At 32.3% G+C, this 21,978-nt stretch overlaps 3 protein-coding genes across 5 annotated transcripts in view; 1 reads left to right on the top strand and 2 right to left on the bottom strand.

The window, feature by feature from the left end:
- Positions 1–940: 940 nt before the first annotated feature.
- LOC124531293 (protein app1-like) lies at positions 941–1,980 on the bottom strand. Its single transcript, XM_047105810.1, has 3 exons — positions 1,888–1,980; positions 1,600–1,755; positions 941–1,520 (listed from the first exon to the last, which is right to left on the bottom strand). The coding sequence occupies exons 1-3, from the start codon at positions 1,891–1,893 to the stop codon at positions 942–944; spliced, it is 741 nt and encodes a 246-aa protein (XP_046961766.1). The 5' UTR covers positions 1,894–1,980; the 3' UTR covers position 941.
- An 831-nt stretch (positions 1,981–2,811) lies between these two features.
- Positions 2,812–4,956, bottom strand: LOC124541217. The gene is made up of 4 exons (XM_047119127.1): positions 4,741–4,956; positions 4,277–4,315; positions 3,133–3,259; positions 2,812–3,023 (listed from the first exon to the last, which is right to left on the bottom strand). The coding sequence occupies exons 1-4, from the start codon at positions 4,855–4,857 to the stop codon at positions 2,812–2,814; spliced, it is 495 nt and encodes a 164-aa protein (XP_046975083.1). The 5' UTR covers positions 4,858–4,956.
- A 3,322-nt stretch (positions 4,957–8,278) lies between these two features.
- LOC124530064 (cytosolic carboxypeptidase 1-like) overlaps positions 8,279–21,978 on the top strand; it is a 55,946-nt gene continuing 42,246 nt past the window's right edge. For all 3 annotated transcript variants that reach the window (XM_047104062.1, XM_047104072.1, XM_047104054.1), the window contains exons 1-2: positions 8,279–8,412; positions 8,916–9,050. In XM_047104062.1, coding sequence (XP_046960018.1) covers positions 8,924–9,050 — 127 coding nt within the window. In that variant the 5' untranslated portion in view covers positions 8,279–8,412; positions 8,916–8,923. The remainder of the gene's footprint in view (positions 8,413–8,915; positions 9,051–21,978) is intronic.

Raw genomic sequence — 21,978 nt, 5'->3', positions numbered from 1 at the left:
TAATAATTTCTCCTAATTAAGTTTTTCGTGTGAATTACATTAAATTGCTGAACCGTTCGTATCGAACGGGCTATAAGAAGAGTTTGTCTTAAAATTTAATTGGCTAGCAGTATTATATAGCCTAGTCGGTAAACACCTTACGATTCTAATAAGCTTAAATATAGCGAGTAAGTAGCAGTAAAATGACATGATACAGTTTATACATTATACAGTCACACTTTACAGCTATTTTTTTTTATATTTTTTAAGATAAAATTGTTTCTGGATCAAAAGTGCAAATAATACCATATTTTATTTTAAAATTACTATTGTCAACTCTTTTAAGTCTTTTCTCTGAACTAGCTTATTTAACTACTTTCATTTTTTGTTATCATTTTGTCAGTGAAACCTAACCTTCTTCTAAGCGTAGTGCGTATGAATCACTATTGATCGAAGATATATTATAAGAGATACGAAAATCTGCCTACTCAAGAGTGTTGGGCTTCATTCAACTGTCACACGATTCATTTATTTGAATTACCTTGACTTTTAGAAGATTGCTTAAAAAGTAGACCATGTTATATGTTCTTCCACATACCATTAAGTGTAATTTATCATAATTAAATTTACTATTTACAAAATATACTGAAACCAAATATTAGGTGAAATTCCTTACACCTCCGATATGCTAAAGTAAGTTGTTATGTTTATTGAACACAAACTACTAAGTACCAACCAACTAAGTAACCTTACGTAAGGTAACTAAGTATTGCGCTAGAGTATATTCAATTGAGTAATTTTAATAAATAATATTTATTGTAAATGATTGGAATTTAAAGGAAGCATGGAATGAAAAAGATATTTATAAAAGAAATATTTTAATATACGACAGTTAACATGCCAAGTTTAACAAGCACGAATGTAAAAAAATAGGAAATTGAACTATGCTATCTTATTTTAAATTACGCAGAATCCACAGTTACCGAGTCGTCGTCGACGAGACCCTTATCTGTGTTATCAGCAGCGGGAAAACTAGAAGCTGGCGAGGACTCCTGAGGAGACGAAGGATTCTGTTGGAATCCTGATTGTTGAGGGGGAAAATTGAATCCTGGTTGAATAAATTGTGGGATTTGTGGATAAAATGGAAATTGTTGAGAGGACGGTATCTGCGGAAACTGTGGCATATTTTTTGAGTCTAAGGAAGCTTGTGAAAAGTTAGGTGGTGACTGCGGTTGGGATGGTTGTTGCTGATTAGACGATGAATCTGCTGATTCAATCACGGCTGTATCTTCATCACCAGCGGGTTGTTCTGTTGGTAGTCCCGGGTTTTGTGCTGGTGGTCGAATAGGAGCAACCGGAGCACCGGGATTGAAAGCTCCGATAGGAGAAATAGGGGAAACAGGAGCAATAGGTGCAGCAGGAAACAAAGAAGGATAAAGAATGCCGTTAGGATAGTATGAAGCACTAACGACGGGCTGATAGTGTGGCAGGGAAATTTGATAGCTCAGTTGGGGCTGATAGCCGATTGGTGCTGACGGAATCTATAAACAAAGTAATTACATATGAAACTTAAACTTGATCAACAAAAAATCTAATATCACCAATTTCAGTTTAACTTACCGCATTTATATACTGACTCGTAGAATATCCGAAGCCTTGTATTTGGGGTGGTATAATAGTCTTCACTTCACTTCGCGTGAGTGGTATTGCACCAGGCCACGCTACTGCATTGCCAGCCGACGTACTGGCAACCGCACACATTAACAGCACAATAACCTGCATAAAATACCTCACAATTAAACGCAATTTTGAAACAGGATAATAAACTTGTATTTAAAATCAAGTAATAAAAATGATTTTATATATTTTGACATATTTAAGTCGTATATTTAAAGCGTTATGTCGTACCTTCATCTCGGAGACACTAGACTTTAGAGTACCGATATGTCTGTACTCGTTTTAATCCGCAGACGATTCTTTTATACCTGTTCGAGATCACCCACTTACAATCGCGGACAGAAAGAAACTAGATATGACTCCAACTTTGTATTCAACGTTCGCACCTTGCACAATTGTAATGTACATGTAAATACTCTACAATAATAGCCAAATCAAGATACAAACTAAATTATTTTGGCAATGATCGACGCAGTTAATGCAATTTTAATTTCATATGCAAACATAACGAGCTGAGATGGCCCAGTGGTTAGAACGCGTGCATCTTAACCGATGATTGCGGGTTCAAACCCAGGCGAGCACCGCTGATTCATGTGCTTAATTTGTCTTTATAATTCATCTCGTGCTCAGCGGTGAAGGAAAACATCGTGAGGAAACCTGCATGTGACAAATTTCATATAAATTCTGCCACATGTGTATTCCACCAACCCGCATTGGAACAGCGTGGTGGAATATGTTCCAAACCTTCTCCTCAAAGGGAGAGGAGGCCTTTAGCCCAGCAGTGGGAATTTACAGGCTGTTACTTTTTACTTTTACTTTTTGATGCAAACATAAACATGTCAATCTTTGAAAATATGAGGCGGACTAATGTGTAAATACATCAAATATTGAAATTATCACATCGCGATTATTTAATAAATAAGGCTTCTAGTAAATTTATTTATTGAAAAATACGTTTATGAAAGAGCAAAAAAAGTATAGTAGGCTCGTTCGACATCCTCAATAACCGGGGCCTCTAGCTAGGATCTAGGATAGTTTCCAGTAGAACTAGTATATACTACTTTAGAAACGACTAGTCGTTATAAGATGAAAATAGTTGATCTATGTCATTTATTTTAAAGCTATTTAAATGTAAAAATAATACAATAAATAATATTATTCTGAATGTTTCTGTGCGTCCTCTCCGACATCTGGAATGAAGAACTCGACGACTTTTTGTTTGTACAACATAACAAAGATCTTAGGGATGTTGTGGTGTAGAGGGTGAGCCCCGCCGACGTACGCGCTGTCCCAAGAGTTCTTAAACATTTGAAGAAACAGCCGAAGCAATTTTATCTGTGGCATTTTAGACGCTTCAGCGAATCTGCCTTTAACAGAATAATTTAGTATTAATGATGACGTATACCTTATTCCATTAGATACAATATTAATAATATTATTATATTTAAAAAATGCTGACTGGCATATATTTTATACCTGCACCACTTTGTCTTTTTACTCGAGTCCTTGAAATATTCGCTGATAATTTACTTCGCATATTAATTGCGTCAGATTCCGTTACTTTAGTGATAACTTGTTCCAAACTATCAGTTTTATTTTCTTCCTGAAATTTCATTAAAATATTTTATACTTGATAAAGTAATATATATAATACATTGAGGTGAGCTAGTTTAGTATTGTGTGTCTGTCAGTGTGAATATCAAGAGTTCAAGTCCGATCAAAAACAAATGAGGAAACCATTCTAAAAGAGCGTGATGGAAAAGTTTGCCGCTAGATATTCTGTTACATATTAATATATGTATTAAATAACGTATTGCTTTTTCCAATTATAAGAGGAGTAGTCAATTAACAATGACCTTGAATTAACAGGTTATCATTGGTCCAATCCAGAATATCAAATATCAGATGAATTCCTGAAAAAATGGCGTTTTGAAAGGCGGAAATTTGTTGGTACGAGTACTTAAGTGGATATATGTAAGCAAGCCGTGTTGCGTTGTATTGTAAAAATATAATTTAATCTAGAACTCGCATCAAGAACTCGAAATCGCATAAAACATGTCAATCTAAGGTTCGTTTAGCTCTTCTCCTTGTTTCGATAAGAATAGGCTACATAGTGAAGTAAGTCAAAAGTCTGTCAGTGGACATTATAGTAACTTATTTTATAGTTGTATGGAACTTATTCGTTTATATACGGGAACGTTTATTAACATTAAAGTTATAGACAACGCTTCTAGATGAAAATGTCAAATCAATATTTTTAAGTGTTACAATAGTTTATCTTTTTGTATGTATATTACGATTTGCAGCAGCAGCGACTTTGTTGATGTAGTATTGATAAAGTTTTATAAAACTTGTTGCATTTATTCGCCTGCTTCGGATATGACTCCAGTAAACTAGCATTGGATATGATTCCAGTAAACAAAAACATAATCCTACTATATAAAGAAATCTATTCACGATCAATAAATAGAAGCTGAATTTTTGTGAGTTTCGTTAGGTATATTGTTTCGTAGGTGAGTTCATGAAAATTATAGACAGAAAAAATACTTATCATCAGAGATCATTCAATTAACACTATAATGCATACAAAAGTATATAGATTACATTAATGCATACGTACGTTAGAAACACCGTGCTTAACGCTCGAGGGTTCCCAGCCCTAGAACAATTTATACCTTAATCAAATGTTGGCACGCACGTCTATTTTGTTTATATTATGGCAAGCTGTACTTAGCGATATTCATATCGCTCAATTTGGATTATACATGAGATTTATGAATGCTATTTACTTGCTATTGTTACGTGTATATAGGACCAAACCATTAAACTGCAAGCCTTGTAAATTTTAAGAGAAATCTGTTTTACAGTACGATTGATATGAACCGAAAAAAAATATCATATCTGTTAACATAAAGTCGAAGGCCACTTTTCTTCAATTCTTAAATTATATAAATAATTCTTTCTGAAGTTTCTTATTTTTATTGAATAAAGAAATATGATTGGGAATTGATTTGATTTTTAAGATCGTAGTTTTACATAAATATATTAATGATTACTTTAATCAATATCAATAAGACATCATACCGTTTGTACATTAATATCACTTGTAAGCTCCATCGTAGGTTTGCCAGTAATTGGAATTGACAATGCTACCCTGCAACACCAGGCACTGCAGAGCAAAAAGTTAATATATAACAACATATTTATAAAACGACGGTCTGAACTGTACTGCTTTACTACGACACAAAATACTATCAATAAAATGTTTAATCAAACAAGATATACTTATAAAAATATTTAGTAAACAATATAATACTACTGTTATTTATTTCAAATGAAATGTGCCGGAGTAAATAATCAAAACAATGCCTCGTCGGCATGCGTGTTCCTTCTAGTACATAATGCATCATTATATTACTCGGTTACCATATTTTATGAAAAAAATATTGTTGCAATATTTCGTTGCTATCCAAGTGATAAAATAAAATGAACGTATTTGGTATAAAATGCTACTGCAATATACCGTCGTACTTGTCTTATATGATTTTACAGTTGAGATATACCCGATTGTTTATAAAAATATTGACACCAACTACTAGCTGCCTTAAAAGTTAATGGATATCTTCTATCTTTTTCTTTTAAATATCAACGACAGAGAGAAAGATAAATTGGTGTGTTGCCAATAGAATGTTATTGACCTTTTCTGTGAATCAATTCTCAGAAGCCTGTACTTCTAACTTCTTCCTGTGTCGTAAGTTAGCACAAACCTTTGCTCCTGCGCTCGGTCTATCCCCGAATTAAATATAATGTAATGAAATAAAAGAAAAAATAATAAAAGAAATAAAAGAACTAAAGAATATTAGAATACTATACCAAAGTGCATATGTAATACTTTAGCATAGTAATAAATACTTATTAAAACTCATCTTAATTTTTACCCCATCATTTTTTTTTTTATTTCAAGATGTTAATTTGACTAAGTCTGCGATAACCAATCAGAGGCACTGACCAATCGACTTTGTCATAGTCGAGTCGTGGTCGATATCATCAGACACTCTGGTTCAAAGCATTGAACGAAGGCACAAGTCGTAAATAGTATGTTACACATAACGACAGTTATTGCAGTGTTTAATTCGACTGATCTAAGATCACTTACGATAGGTATGATAGATAATAATAAAAAGGTTTCTTCGCGTTTTTATAACTATTTATTTTCTCTTAACTTTTTGAATTTTTATTTTATGCTAAAATAAATCTATATGAAATTTTCATGTATAGAATTCATTTTTTAATTAATGAATGGATTATACTTTATTGTACGCTACAACCAAAAATATACAAAGACACAGAGGAAAAGGAAAGTAAAACAAAATTAATAAAAATGTCGATTGAAAGTGCTGTACCAAACGCGGACTTATGGCTAATTAGCCATCTCTTCCAGACAACCCAATCATGTACGATAATAATAAACACATTTTCTTTATTTGAAAAATATTATTCCCAAGGTGTACAATTGACTAAAAAGTCATTAGTGTCGTATTATTCTTTAGCAAAACAAATCATTTAGCATTGGCAGAATTTAGTAATTAGACAAGGGAACATTAGATTTCCTAAGGAAATCCTGTAGATAAATACCTAGTCAATAAAACGATAGCATTGTCACCCTATCACACGCAAGGCTGCTCTAGATCTCATTAGATACAGATCACCGACTGACATTTGCTTCCAGTGCCTCCGAGCCTCACTCTTGACATTTCTACTGCGTTAAACTTGTTCGGTAGTCGTTAAAATTGCAAATCCATTAAGTTTTTAAGTGTTTGTACAGTTCATTACATAAATGTGCTGAAAATATATATTTTTTATATGTAGTGTAGGTTAACTATTTGTTAAATCAATGTATAATGAATCGAAGAAAGCGTAAAAAATAGTATAAAAATAACTAAAAAGTACCTTTTTTCTTAATTAAATACTTTCTTGGGAATTTTCTAATTACTTAAAATTATTGTGCATTTTGTCAAAAATAGTAAAAATGTTTGAATAAAATCATCGAGTATTTATCATTTTGCACTGGTATTTTTTTTTCAACTTAAAATGGGGTCACAAAAGAAGCATCCAAAGTATATAAAGGATTTTCGAAATCGGCTCATAAATGACGGACTTTTAAATGTTGAATATTTGTAATAATTATTGCATTGGCAAAGTTTATAATCTTAATAAAATAGATTAATAGTATTCTCTGTATGGATTTCGGATGTACATAAAAACTGAATTAAGCAACTGGCCATTAGCAATTAAAAACTATTTGTCAGTTATTTGCGATGACATTTAAAAATGCAGATTAAAAATATCAAATATTTGATACAATTTGGTAAAGAAAAATCATATGAATATTATGATCAATAACTTAAAAAACAGATTTAATTTCTGTGATGAATGAGAAATGCCAGGTATGTTGATACATATAACAAGTGTATGTTTAAATTAAATATTTTGTTGACGCTTGCGATATATTAAACGATACCTATGAATTATAAAAGTTGAAGTAGGTACTTTAAAACAACTCTCAAACAAAAACATTGCCCGTTTGCTGTTTTGCGCATATTTATTATTATTTTGATGGTATATTTACATTTTGTATAGAATATTATCCGTTAATCCCAATAATTCCAAATTCCAATGGTACTAGTAATAAACGACATAATTTCTAACACTATCTATTTTTGTGTTATTTTCCTTTATTCATATTAATTATAATTTTCTAGGACTTTGTGACGAAAGTCGATTCGTCGGCTCAGGCACAGGAAATCAAAAAGCCGAAAAAAAAATGTAAGCGACTTACATTTAATTGTACTTTATAATATTGTTAAGCAAAGACTCTTAGTTATCTTTTGTAGATATTTATATTATATTAAAACAATAACAACTTTCTTTCAGAATGATTTTTTGTTTACATTTCATCCAATTTTATACTCAAAGTTTATTCAAAATCGACTTACTGCACAGTTCCTTAAAACGTGAGAAATTTACCATCGCGTTTGTAATAAGTATTTGTGTTAATTTGCCATATTATATTAAGTTTATAGGCGTATATCTATATCCCTGAATGTATCCTTTACTCTCGATGAATGTATGAAGTAAGGGATATAAAATATATAAAGTTAGTAAATCGATATTAGCAGTTGAAAGGTCGCCAAATAATCCCTACCGACTATTGTTACCAAAAGATGACTTTTTGGTAACAATAGTTTATAATATTCCAGATAAATATTTATTTATTATTATAAAATATTCACGATGTCAAATTATCTACCAATACCTTGTTATTTAAATATATTTTGTTTCAGACATATTCTGTTCATTACGCTAGACAGAAAAATAATTTAAAAGTTTTTTGCTTTTTTTAATTACAATTTTGACATACCTAATAAATGGATTTAAATTACATAAACAAATTGATTCGTTTACAATTTGAAATGAAAAATAAGTCGTATGGTTTTGAAAATACAGTTCAATTTACAATTTAATTCACAAAAGAGTATTTAATCCCGAGCATAGTCGAGGTGGCACGATAGATTTTATCTGACGTAACGCGCCCGCCCCCGCACTATACGATTTTCAGTTCGCTGCAAGTAGTCGGCCGAGGGCCGCCGCGGGGTACAGAGCTCGAGTGTACAACATTATTCACATTTGTTTATTTACAATCTGTCACAATCAATTACCGAGAAAAGGACAACACAAAGCAACGCACTCACGCACGTACGTCCCACGGTTGTTTCGTAAATAAATTTAGGCAGAACGTCTTGCTATTCATTCACAAATCAACCGTTCACACTAGATGTTTGTATGTGTTGGCCTATAGACTACATTCATGACAATGTTAATTTATTTTATAGACAACGTTAAAGTTTAGTTTTAGTCTTACATATCAGACAAACACACAAATAACAAAAGTGCATCCTTATGTATCGACTCGACTCCTAACTGCAAGTAACGTTTTCATGACAGAATTCGATTAACTTTCAACGTCAATTTAAAACACAAGCTTTTTTTTAATTTTTTCAAAGTCATTATTATGAACACAATTAAAACACCATTCGTAATAACTAAGCTTAATACATGTACCATATATATACACATATTCACTGGCTATGAAAACATATAAAAAAATATATCTGTGCTATAAGCAATTATTTATACTTGGTTTAAATGATGTAGTTCTTTTCATTAGTATGTTTGTCAGAATTTTGACTTTTGTCCAGCGTACCGCATGGCTGATGACGCGGCGTCAGAATGCTTGTTCGAGCGACTTCGCTTGTACCAACAGCGTTCGCCCGACTCCGCAGAAGTGGCACGCGCCATCACTGCGCGCATCAACTCCCGCCTCTCCTCTCATGGTAAGCACGGAACTCTAAGTAAAGTTTTGTTTATTATACTGTCAAAAACAGATTCAATCTCAGAATGCTTATACAGAGAATGTTGTTGCTTTTGGTGCTTTGCATGATTACATTTTATAAAACAATAGAAAAAGATTTACTAAGTGTAAAAAAATTGTTTTTTACATACACATACATATAAGTACTTAACTATACTATCGAAATCACGAGATCAAACATTAAGTATACGTAAATTATAAAGAATTTTCATTCGAGTGAGTATTCATTTCTATGACGAATACTTATCCATCATTGTTGGAACGGTTTACAAATGAACTAACTTGACACTTTTGTTTCTTTTTTTATTTGAGACGTGTCATTTTAAATGCAAGATGCACAATACACGAAAAATGTAATTCCACCTATTGTAATTCCACAATATTCCGAATATTAAATTTAGAGACAAGATAGGTAAGTCACTCTGCTAATTTGCTCATCGAATGAAATAAATATACAGTGAAGAAATCAATTGATATTCTCAAGTGAAACTAAGTCACGGCTACCGCTATTGAAATAAAAAGAAAGGTTTTTTTTTAATAAAAGGAACGCATTATATTAGCCAATATGCAATTTTGTCAACCCATTGTAAAAAAATATCATCTAAGGGTAGATGTATAAATTTATAAGCTTTTATTTTACTTTTTGGTATTTGTATTTGCGAATAATACAGTCGAATATATTATCAGTTCCACTTAACCGATTAAATGGAAATATATAAATATTTACTGTTGCCTTTGAATATGGAATCTCAAGAAGTTGTTAAAAATGAATAATATATAAGAATTTACCTTCTATCATTATTTTTGGCTATCAATCACAGATCATATAGATTTATAATATTCACTGATTACAATAATTTACAATTTATTTTTCGCATTGTCAAATAGCCTATTGGTTATCATTTAAAGGCGCTAAAAACTCGGAAGCCCTTTGTGTGCTCAAAGCGAACAGTTCTTAAAAAATATTTGTGTAACAGTTATTTATTGGAATATATCACAAAACTCATATTAACAATAAAAGTATGTGCATTGCTTACATTTAAAAAAAACGGTAATCGTTTTTAACACAAAAGCAAATATCAAAGAGTGTAATAAATTTCCTTTACAAATAATTATAAATCAATCCGAGAAGAATAACAAAAGAATAACTTTATCCAACATGTATTACTTATCTGTTATTGGATTAGACTCTAATAAATCTTGAAAAATTGTTTTAATATAAACGAAAGAAATAAAATTATATGACCTCGCCACACCGTCGCTGATTAAAATACTGCGACTTATGTACTTGACGCTTGAAAACAAATTAACAAGCATTTCTCATACGTTCGTTTTGAATGTAGAATTAATTACTAGTCCTAAACTTCCTCTAGTTTATCAGACTTACAATATTGTCAGATAAAAACGACATCGATAATTTGGAATTGCCAAATCTAATTTTCAAAATATTAAGACTGGCACCTAAATATCAATACTTTTTCTTGCCCGCGGCTTCGCTCGCCTTTTATGGGTCGGTTGTGTTAGGCAAAAACCATAGCCTATATATATCCTTCCTTGAAGTTCCTTGAAGTTCAAGTTCGCTTCACACCAAATTTCATTTAATTTTAAATTCGGTTCATTGGTTGCGTCATTAAAGAGCGAAAGACAGATAGACATACAGAGTTACTTCACATTTATAATAATAATATAGATTTAAATTAATATTTGTAATATATTATGTTGCTTGAATTAAAGATGCTATTAAAACTCGATCGGAAGTTACAACTCGTTAAATCCAGTTACGAGTTATTTGTGTCGGTCGTCGTCATTAGCTAAACATAACACCCTACAGCGGGAAATGTTTAGAAATCAAAGAAGAAAGGAATAGAAGATGTTTAAAAAACTACACGGCCTTCGCATTGTTACCGTGAAATTGACTTTATATCTATTACGGTTCTATAATGCGTTTGCATAAATAGATACAATTTTCAATATTCCTCTACTAAGAAAATTCGATAAGCACGCACGAGCACGTAATATCAATGCGACTTACATTAAATTGTATACTTTATGAGGGGTCACAGCGGCATCCGCCTTTCCTAGTATAAATTTCATACATTATCTGTGTTCACGATTCTAAATTTAATTCGAAAACAGCAAGTTCGATTTTCAAACTACTTTTTTCTATTAAATATGTCAAGTTTTACGACTAGACAAAATAATTGTGAGATGTATAATCGCTTTAATTCTTTTTTCTTTTGGCGCGTACTGTTAAATGCAAATGTTCTGCTAACAACACGTATTAATATAAACGGAAGATTAATCAGTAACAAATTTTAACGATTTGGCTGACATGTATGTATACAATGCAATACGGTCTAAGACAACGTGTTATGATTAATGCATATTCTCATTACACATGTTTATTACCTGAGAAGCGACGTGCGTTCATATTATTCGTTCATTGGCACAAAACATGACGTTGCGTTCGTCGGTTTCTCTCACTATGAGACGAAGTTCTTCCAATAGTGTTAATTGAGCTATGAGCATGGAAACTAAACACTAATAGTACATTTGCGTTCTTTAAAAACAGATAATACGTGCCAGATTTCTTGCTTGCTCGTGTAGGTTGAACATGATAGGAAGCTCTTACGTATAGCACGTATATTAAATTATATTTTATAATCGTCGTTAAAACTTTAGTCTCATATACTCATATAATAATCATAGCCATGTCAGTAATATGATTACAGTAATAAAACATTACTAAAATTATAATTGAAATAAACTTTTAAATCAAAGTAAATAAAATACTTGTCTGTTTTATCGGCTAAACTGCACATGCTATTCACATATGTTTGGCAGTGTCTCCTTAATTTATCATGTTGGGTATTTATTGTTTTTATGACTATAAACGGGATTTTGTGACTAAAAAAACAGTCTTACCTCTAGGAGAGCAGGAGACTATGTCCCCCCTTCACCCCATTGAGAGACTGTGTCATAGAGATCGCGTAGTCCATAACTGACCTGCGCCCCGATTTACTTTAATTTTTTTTTTATTTATTTATTCGTTTAGCATGATACAAAATAGCAACAAATTATTATAGTACAGCATAAGTTTGCCTTAATATTTCATATTAAGGCGTATATCTCATTTAAAAATATCGATCAGAATATTATTTTTAAATAAGTAAAAGGAAAGCACTCGATATTACATCCCAATCTACTATACATGAGAACGGATGGTTCAAGCTTGCAAACACACGTTAAAGCAAATAATTGCACCTGCGTACCTGCGATTACGATTAAACCATAATAAACGATAGCTTCCTTTGGCATCCGATAGCGAGCAATAGACGTATCAGGAGCATTTACTTATAATGCACATAAGTGCGTCCACAACGATTCAGCTAAAGTGATCGATACTAATAGATGTTACTCAAAGCTTACTCGACTTTGAACAAGAAGTTCGTAAAGAAATTGTCTTGAAGTAATGTGACGGAATGAATTACAAAGTTTATCCATTATCCAGATTCCTCTCCGTTCCTCAGTAGTGAGAACATTTACGAGCGATACGTTTGACTACAATTGTTATTTCAGTTGTTCGGTTGGATTGAATAACTTTTATTGCAATAATAGTTTATGCTTTCGTCTCTGTATTCCTTTTTTATATGGCAGACGAGCTAATGGATCGCCTTTGTGTGGCGATAAGTGGTCACTACTTCTCAAAGAGATTGACACTGTATGAAATACTACAAAATCCTTACATCAGACGTATACACCTTGTGAACTGACATGTTTTTTTTGTGTCTGTAGATACACTGCCTCACTCGCCCTTTAAACCGGAACACAACAATACTTAGTATTGCTGTTTGACGGAAGATAATCTAATGAGTGGGTGATTCCTACTTAGACGGGTTTGCAGAGAACGTTACCACCAATAATTCTTGTGTAGAACACTATAAGTTTAAGTGTTTTGAACAACATCGTATTAAGTATTTTAGACGAGGAACAATGTTACATAAACTGACACAAGTACTGTTAACGTAAATTATTCTCTATTGATATAGTCATAGAATATGTTCCAAACCTTCTCCTCAAAGAGAGAGGAGGCCTTGAGCCCAGCAGTGGGAATTTACAGGCTGTTGTTGTTGTTGTTATTGATATAGTCATGCTGTATCTGTATTCTATAGTAATATTAAAAAGCAGAAGAGTTGGTTTGCTTGTTTGGGTGAACGCGTGTATCTCTGTTATTTTAGGTCCGATTTGAAAAGTTAGATATGTATCAGATAGTCCCCTTATTTAAAAAATAGTATATTATATTATATTATATTATATTATATTATATTATATTATATTATATTATATTATATTATATTATATTATATTATATTATATTATATTATATTATATTATATTATATTATATTATATTATATTATATTATATTATATTATATTATATTATATTAATTATTGCATAACTGTAGGAATATTGTTCCTTTTGGAAGCTCTAGTTGCGTGATATGCTTAAAAGGTTAAAATTTCACAAAAACCACCGGGACGAGCTAGTAACCTATATACATTATATTACTATTACCTTTAATTATAAGTTAAACTACAATTAGCTTTTCGGTTTACCCGTAATATCTTCAGCTTTATAAAGAATTATTATCTAATAGCTATTATCAAACCTAACAATCATAATAAAGTTGAACTACTGAACGTTCAGCAGAAGTTTTCGCGTGATCAGCAACAGTTTAGAAGTTTGAATGGGCTGAAAAACACTCTGAATTCTTTTTTGCTTAAGCGAATAGCTCTATCAAAGTTCCCTAACTATTGTTTGACTCGATTACGGTATCATTACTAAATAGTAATTGTAGTGTAACTTGGTAACAGGCACAAAATAGACAGAATGCCTAATAAGTCTAATTTATATTAGAGAAATGCTAAATAATGAGTCCATTACAAAAATAAGAATAACTAAATGTTTATAATATTATATTTCTCTGAAAATAAAAAGCTAGTATTTAACTATTGCTGGACATAATATTTTAAGCTTCGCTTGAACTCTTTAATCAAATCTGTGAACCCGTTTGAATTTATTTATTTGTCATATGGTAACTTTCTTATTTTAGACATATATATATATATATATATAGCCTACGATATGATTTTCGGAACCAGAATGTTTAGTATATGAGTCTTGAACTATAATATATACATTTAAAACTTTAATTATGATTTTGCCCAAGTTAAATCGACTATTTTAAAAGAAATAATAAAATTGTATTACGTACCATTAAGTGAAACCTAATCGCAAGTATTCGTAATGAGCCAATTTCCGTTAGGTTTCAATTAATGGTAACACTGGGTGCTGGTGGTACGGAAGAAATTAGCCCAAACGTGCCAGTTTTTTATATCTGAAAAATCTTTCATTCAAAAAAGTCCTTAATATCTCAAGCTATGTTTATTGAATTGAATACCGGAACAATTTTTTTAAAAGGTGTTTTAGGAGGTGAATGAATGAAGAATAATTAAGGAACAACATTTCATGGCTTAAATTTTTTAAATAATCTAATGTTACGAGAGTAATCTTAGCCTTCAATACGGTGTTATGACATTTGATTCTATATCATAATTTATATCACATTATTATTGCATATTAATATAGCAGTAGCTATTGCATTTACTTTATTATATACAATTATTATTCTATTTACAATTTGTAAAACTGTAATTAATATTATTTTATATGGCATATCATTTAATACTGGCATGTAACACTATTTCTTATTTTAAATATGATAGAGCTGTCATTATAAAACAATGGGACGATAGCGGGGTATTCTAACAAAATATAAAGACATTGAATCATCATTGTAAAACGATAATATTGTTTTGACCATCCCGAACTACTGAAATTACACTATATAAGGAATGAACGTGGGAACGATATGAACTTAAATTGCATCTGAATTACATGATTGCCGTTTGCTTTTAAACTCGGAGAGTAGTGTCTCGTGTTGTTACCTCATAGAAATGAATGAATACTAATTATGCACACAACTAGATAATCCTTTTAAAAAAATATTAAAGATACATGCAATTTTAAATAAATAAATAAATATGAGACAACATCACATACATTACTCTGATTCCAATGTAAGTAGCTGAAGCACTTGTGTTATGGAAATCAGAAGTAACGACGTTACCACAAACATCGAGACCCAATCGAACCCGGGACCTCAGACCGGCGTACCCATGAAAACCGGTGTACACACCACTCGACCATGGAGGTCGTCAACCTTACCTAGTACTTATTATTTGGATAGTATGGTCCTGTCAAAATTATCAATTTTTTTCAGTGTTTGATCTAACTGATATGTATATTAATTTGAGAAGAGATCTTTGTCTCGTATTTTATCCGAAATAACTTGATTATTATTTTTCGTATCAAATCAAAAATTCCATAACAGCTATGTGATTTTTAAATAGCATGATAATTATCTTAGTCCTATCAGTGCGTAAAAAAATAGTATAAACGAAACAAAAGTTCCATCGATTAGATTTATGTCTGCATGAAAATCATTTTTAATACGTCGACCATTGTTTCTAATTAATTGAATGCGACCTCTTTTGTTTATAGAGTCGAGATGGCCCAGTGGTTAGAACGCGTGTATCTTAACCGATGAATGCGGAATCAAACTCAGGCAAGCACCGCTGATTCGTGTGCTTAATTTGTCTTTATAATTCATCTCGTGCTCAGCGGTGAAGGAAACATCGAGAGGAAACCTGCATGTGACAAGTTTCATAGAAATTCTGCCACGTGTGTATTCCACCAACCCGCATTGGAACAGCGTGGTGGAATATGTTCCAAACCTTCTCCTCAAAAGGGGAGAGGAGGCCAAAGATGTATAGAAAAGTTTGGTGTGTCCGTTCTTTTTTTTTAAATGGGCATCTATCACTTATACCGCGTGGTGAAGCTTGTTTCGATGTAGGTTTTATTAGTATTTAATAAATAGCATCCGTCTAGCGATGGATTTATTGTAAAAAAATACGATTTCACAATAGTGTGTACACCTTTTTTCATGGGTACCCAACTTCGAGGTCCCGGGTTCGATTACCAGCCGAGTCGATGTAGAAACAGTTCATTAGTCTTCTATTTTGTCTTGGTTCTGGGTGTTTCTTGTACCGTCGTCACTTCTGATTTTCGATAACACAAGTGCTTTATCTACTTACATTGAGATCAGAGTAATGTACGTGATGTTATGCAATATTTATTTGTTGTTTAGTTATACCACTCTTCTTATTTATAATACAAAGTCACGAATGTTACTCGACGCCGTTTTTATATAACGTTTCTTATCGTATAAATTTGAAAGCGTTTAACATCCGCTATACAGTATCCGACGAAGTGTCACTGCAGCAGTATCGCGTGTCCAACGGCGATAGCATCCGGCTACCACCCTCGGAGCCCTCACGAAGTGTTACCATTAATTTATACTTTATCGGAAATCCCTCATTATTACTCACATTACAATAAGTGCCGTCTGTGCCAGGGTGCGGCCACCCCCTTGCTGTCGATACTTACTAACATCGATATATATGTATATGAACTGTATAGAGTTTAAAATTATAATGATTTAACCAGATAAATATCCTATAACAACTATCCTTTCTTTGTTTTGACTAATGAGCGTTATTATAAAAATTAACTTGGTGGTAGGATTTTGTTTTACCACTCGCTCATTATATATAATACCACCAAAGATTATCCATAAAAATAGTTCGGGTCATAATATCTTCTTATTTCTTTAAGTGTTCATTTCGATAAACGATGGTAACCACTTACCGTCGGGTGACTCATTCCAATCTCGCTTACGTATTTGTCGTACCTGTAACACTTCATTTATTTATAGATAACAATCTGTTATATCTATACTAATCATATTGTTAAAGCTGAAACTAAACGTTGTACGCATGTTATGCCAATAAATTACAAGTCTTGGCTCGGACTTGCGCTGTCAATCACTAGTTTATAAGGTGAAGCAGGTAATTAAAGGTAGAAGCAAACTCACTTTTATTTTTTCGTACACGTCGTAAGCTTTTGACGTTTTTATTTTGTGTTTATTTTAAAGAGAGAGAATATTAAGCTTAACGCATTCGATAATCTTTGAAAAAAATAATTTGATCAAAAGTAAATTCGAGATTAGTCTGTTGAATGAAATCAACATTTTTATTGGATCCAAAATTAACTCTTAAGTGAGTAGTTTAGTGAGTAGTCGGAAGTAGAAAGTAGTTTTCCACTCGAGAAAGACTACCAATATTGCATATTACATATAATCATAATAAATAATATAGTAATAATAGGAAATGAAGTACGCATTTAATACCGAAAAAATATATTTTCTATACATTAATATGAACTATGATTCATTCATACTTTTAGCAGTTATATGAGCGTTTGTTTAACGAATTAACACGTGTAACCACTTAAAAAAGTGTTCTCTAAAAATCACGATTACAGTTTAAAAAAAGTTATTGGTAATTGTAGTTAGATTTAATCGACACACCCTCTATATACAAATATAAACAAACGAGTCTGTAAAAAACATTATATCAGAATATTTACGTACTAAAATTCACTTTTTCTTTTAATTGTCGTTCCGTTGTTGCGACGCGCGTTGAACGCCCAGTCTGGTTTCACCTCTACGTTCTATTTATATACGGAACATAGATCAAGACTTGCCTTGACATTGGTTTAAAAGACGACCCGGAAAGTCTTCCGTTACGCTATCAATAACACCGTGACCTACAGATTTTATAGGCGATATAATATAGTAAGCTACTAAATATTTCTAACCTCTCAAAATATATCTGTATCAATCAATAACAATTATGTTAAAAACCAATAATGCACGGTAAACATTCAATTAATTTAATAAACAAAAAGTAACAATTTATTCGATGGACATTTTTATTAAAATACCTTTTTAATCAACTAAAGTATGTGAACAATTTTAGCTCAATGATTTTGTGGAACCTGTTTAAAATTCAAATTTATGATTTAATTGAAGGTCAATGAAGCTTGTCGAAAATAATAATTAAACTTAAATTTCACACTTAATAAATAGTTTAGTTTCATTTCAATAGGTGTAACGATTATTTTATATCAGCTGATAAATATCAGCATGACAGTAGTGCGATGTTTAGATACCTACTACACACAACACAAAGTGCTAAAAATGTTCTTGGAAAAAATACATACTATCACTAATTACACGTTATAAACGAGATTGTTGCTGGGAAATATGTGTTATTTATAAAAAATATTTTAGACTAGACCGACGTACGTTTAACAACTTCACAGCTGTTTGCTGGCAGACGTATTATATAAATGATTTGTCGTTTTATGGAACATATGGGCTTTGTTTTTCAAAATAACATTTTATTTGCAACATCATGAGTGGTGATGTAGTCATTAGTATATAATCCAATACATGTTCTGGAGACAGTAGACTGACTAAAGATCAGTTGACGAGTAACTTCCCGACCATGTTGCAATAAAATAACGACGTGAGCGCCTTGTTATACCGCACTGCCTTTTTTCTATCATCTAATTGCGTATTTGCCATTAGCCTGTCTTGCCCTTATGGTATCTCTTAAATACTTAACTACTATATAGTTTAGCTAAAAGTATGTGACATCCCTGGCTCTAATGTTCATCCTGAGTGTCTCTTATGTAGTGTTGCCCAAATTTAGTCTTGGTCTTGCAGTCTTGGTCTTGTTCTTGCGTTTTTGCAAGACCAAGACCAAGAACAAGACCGCATATTTTTAGCAAGACCAAGACCAAGACTGACCGTGCAAGACTTGAGCAAGAACAAGACATAGCCTGCAAGAGTCTTGCGTCTTGCAGTTAGGACTTAGCGCTATTTCACGGAGTAGTTAGGTGTAACAGTTCGGTGTATAGGTACGCTTAGGAATTCTATGAGACGCAAAAAACTGTATCAAAGAATATGAAAAACTGGACCTATGCGCATTACGACTAATACCATAAACATACCTACATAGCGAATAAAAAAATATCCATTAAAATCAAACTGAGTGCATGCATAGTTATGTTTTAATCATCGGCACTTTGATAATACGGCATCAAAGGTTTTGTACTTACTTCTCAAAGAAATTTGCCGTTTTTCGGAAGTACATGGTTATGATACACGCGCCGGCGGCTTTTTTTGAAATCATATACAACAATCGTTGCCGCAGCGCCGAAATCACGACATTTGACTCTATTTTATCGCCGCCAGAGGGCGTAGGTATACTTATGCAAAATAATTTAGAATTTTAAGAGTACCTACAGGTGTTCCAAAGAATAAATAAGTTATGGAGTGCTTAGAATGAAAATAATAAATTATAATGATCACGCAAGTAGTATTATGATTATGATAAAATGGTAAGGATAGGTAGTAGATGTCATAATAATTTATTCTAGTAAGTATATACTATAATATTGATTATATGATTTTAAACTAATTACTTAGGTACTATTATTGTTCATTAAGTCATTATATTTCTTAAGTTTTTAAACGACATATAGGTCAGTTGATATTTCAAATTTCTTATCAAATCTTCAGTAATTTATTAATCTGCTTGATATTTACTATGGCTATGTTAATTCAAGCTCACAATGTTCCAATTCTACGTTTTTCTAAGATTTAAAATAAACTTTAATAAATAGTAATAGACTAATAGGTAATTGCAAGACTTGCATGACTCTTGCTGCAAGACCAAGACCAAGACCAAGACTGGGAGTGCAAGACCAAGACCAAGACCAAGACCAGGTGTATTGGCGCAAGACCAAGACCAAGACTGGCTAAGTCTCGTCTTGTTCTTGCATTTGGGCAACACTACTCTTATGAGATCACAATTCATTTGTAGTTACTTCCGTTTACATTATGTCACTTGCTGGTTAACCAGAAACAGTAACTATATTACGAATAGTCTGAGAGTCAAACAATGACGTCTGAGTATGTCAGGAAGGTTACCTGTACGTGAATTATATAATATCTAAGCTTATACTTTCAACGATTTACTATACTGTCACAATATATATTTCATTGATCCATCATAGAGGTAAATCTGCTGAGTACACTTACCGAAGGTAGTCTAGTTTTACCAGTAACTTAAATACAAGTAGAACAATTGCGGGTTCAAATCGCACTGAATTTCAAATGTTCTTTTTGTGTTTGTACCTTTTGCTTAACATAAGGAAACCTGATACGTTTTGGATGAAATCTTGACTGAGCCCCTGTGGAGCAGTGTGCTAACATAAATTCCAAAACTTCTCCTTATACGGAGAGGACGCTCCCCGTGAAAGATACGACTGAATCGCAATAATATTTTTGTTTACGAATTGTAGCGACCAGTAGAACGTGCAAACGTCGCGTATTATAATCCTGATCTGCAATAATGATAAAAATAATACGATAAAGTACTTGTTTATGTTATCTTTGGCAACACATCCCGGCTGATATTAAGATGGTTGTTTGGAGAGATCAACGCAAATGGACGGTGGCAGCAATTCGTCAAGCGTATAAAATTTATTACTATTAATAATAATGTAGTATATTACTGTATGTCCTTAAATATCATAGAATTAATTATTCTACGAGTTCGCGTCTCTTTTCCTGGATATTTAATAGAATACTACTTTAAAAAAAAAACAAAGTTTTTTTAAATATGTTCCAAATTTAAATTTTTCTTTTTGTTTTGTCTAATAACTATATATTGCAGAATGTTTTTAACTGGTAACTCATTCAACGATACAAACACTTGAGCTTCATAATATAGATAAAGATTTGTATATTGATTTTGTTCGCTATTGTACTCATATGTACTCTTCGTGTTAACTTAATTGTACAGGATCACGAGACTAATTACACCTTCACACAATCTACTGTTTTATAGCGATCTTTTAAATAAGAATAGATGATCTGTTTGAGATATATAAAATACTTCCTCACTGTTTGACCGACCACCATAAAGTTTGGTATTAAGAAGGTTTTATACTATTTATATTGTTGTAACTCACCGTTAGACGACACCGAGCAATATCAGCTTGTAGGTCGTTCAACGGATTGTGTTACAGTGTTACCACAAAACACAGTATCTAAAGATACAAAGTGAATGAGTTCCGCGTACGAAGTTACATAATATGACATTCAAATAATTAAATTAAGTCTTAAAAATACTAAGAAACACAACAGGAAGAAACACTGTATCTCATAAAATATAATTTAGTTTCAAACCAAAACACTTACTTTTGTCACCGGCTATCTATACATACAGCGATTTGTCATAACAAACCGGCGAAAGAGCTTGGCTCAAATGCAAACCTTTATTTTATATGTTAAATATAATATGAAAATGAACAAACATAAAATTCAAACCTTCTCGATAGGTACCACTCAAAGCATATTCTACCGTTCTACTATTATAAAAATGGTAAATGAGCCAATGTACTGCAGGCATAAGGGACAACATTTTAGCTCTTATCATCGATGGTACGTTGGCGCTGGAAGGGTAATGTTTCTCACAGGGCCAATGTCCATGGATGGTAGTGACCACCTACCATCAAATGGACCATTTGACAGATTGCCTACCTTCTTCCAACTAAATAAAAATTGAATTATGATACACCCTACAACCATCCAACGCAATAACAAACGGACTTTATAGCCAAGCAGAACAATGTCTCAAATTTAAGAAGAATACGTCGATCGTGACTTAAAAAGTGTTATGAAAATAATTGAGACAATAAAAACCGTGTGTGCAATGCTTAAATATTAATGAGGCCTCAGCCGGCACCGCAGTGACGTCGATGGACGCGTGCCGCCGTGGCTCAGTGCCA

The sequence above is a fragment of the Vanessa cardui genome, chromosome 1 (genome assembly GCF_905220365.1).
Source record: "Vanessa cardui chromosome 1, ilVanCard2.1, whole genome shotgun sequence".
Classification (NCBI taxonomy): domain Eukaryota; kingdom Metazoa; phylum Arthropoda; class Insecta; order Lepidoptera; family Nymphalidae; genus Vanessa; species Vanessa cardui.
The sequence above is the reverse complement of the archived record's forward strand: the minus strand, read 5'-3'. Positions and strand labels throughout refer to the sequence as shown.

Bases quoted from the DNA above. Each gene is read 5' to 3' on its own strand.
- LOC124531293 (XM_047105810.1), bottom strand. The intron at 1,521-1,599 runs GTAAGTTAAACT...CTTTGTTTATAG, and splicing joins CGAGTCAGTATATAAATGCG to ATTCCGTCAGCACCAATCGG.
- LOC124541217 (XM_047119127.1), bottom strand. From the start codon at position 4,857: ATGTTGTTATATATTAACTTTTTGCTCTGCAGTGCCTGGTGTTGCAGG. The intron at 3,260-4,276 runs GTACGTATGCAT...ATGAAATTTCAG, and splicing joins TTAAGCACGGTGTTTCTAAC to GAAGAAAATAAAACTGATAG. The intron at 3,024-3,132 runs GTATAAAATATA...ATTCTGTTAAAG, and splicing joins AAAAAGACAAAGTGGTGCAG to GCAGATTCGCTGAAGCGTCT.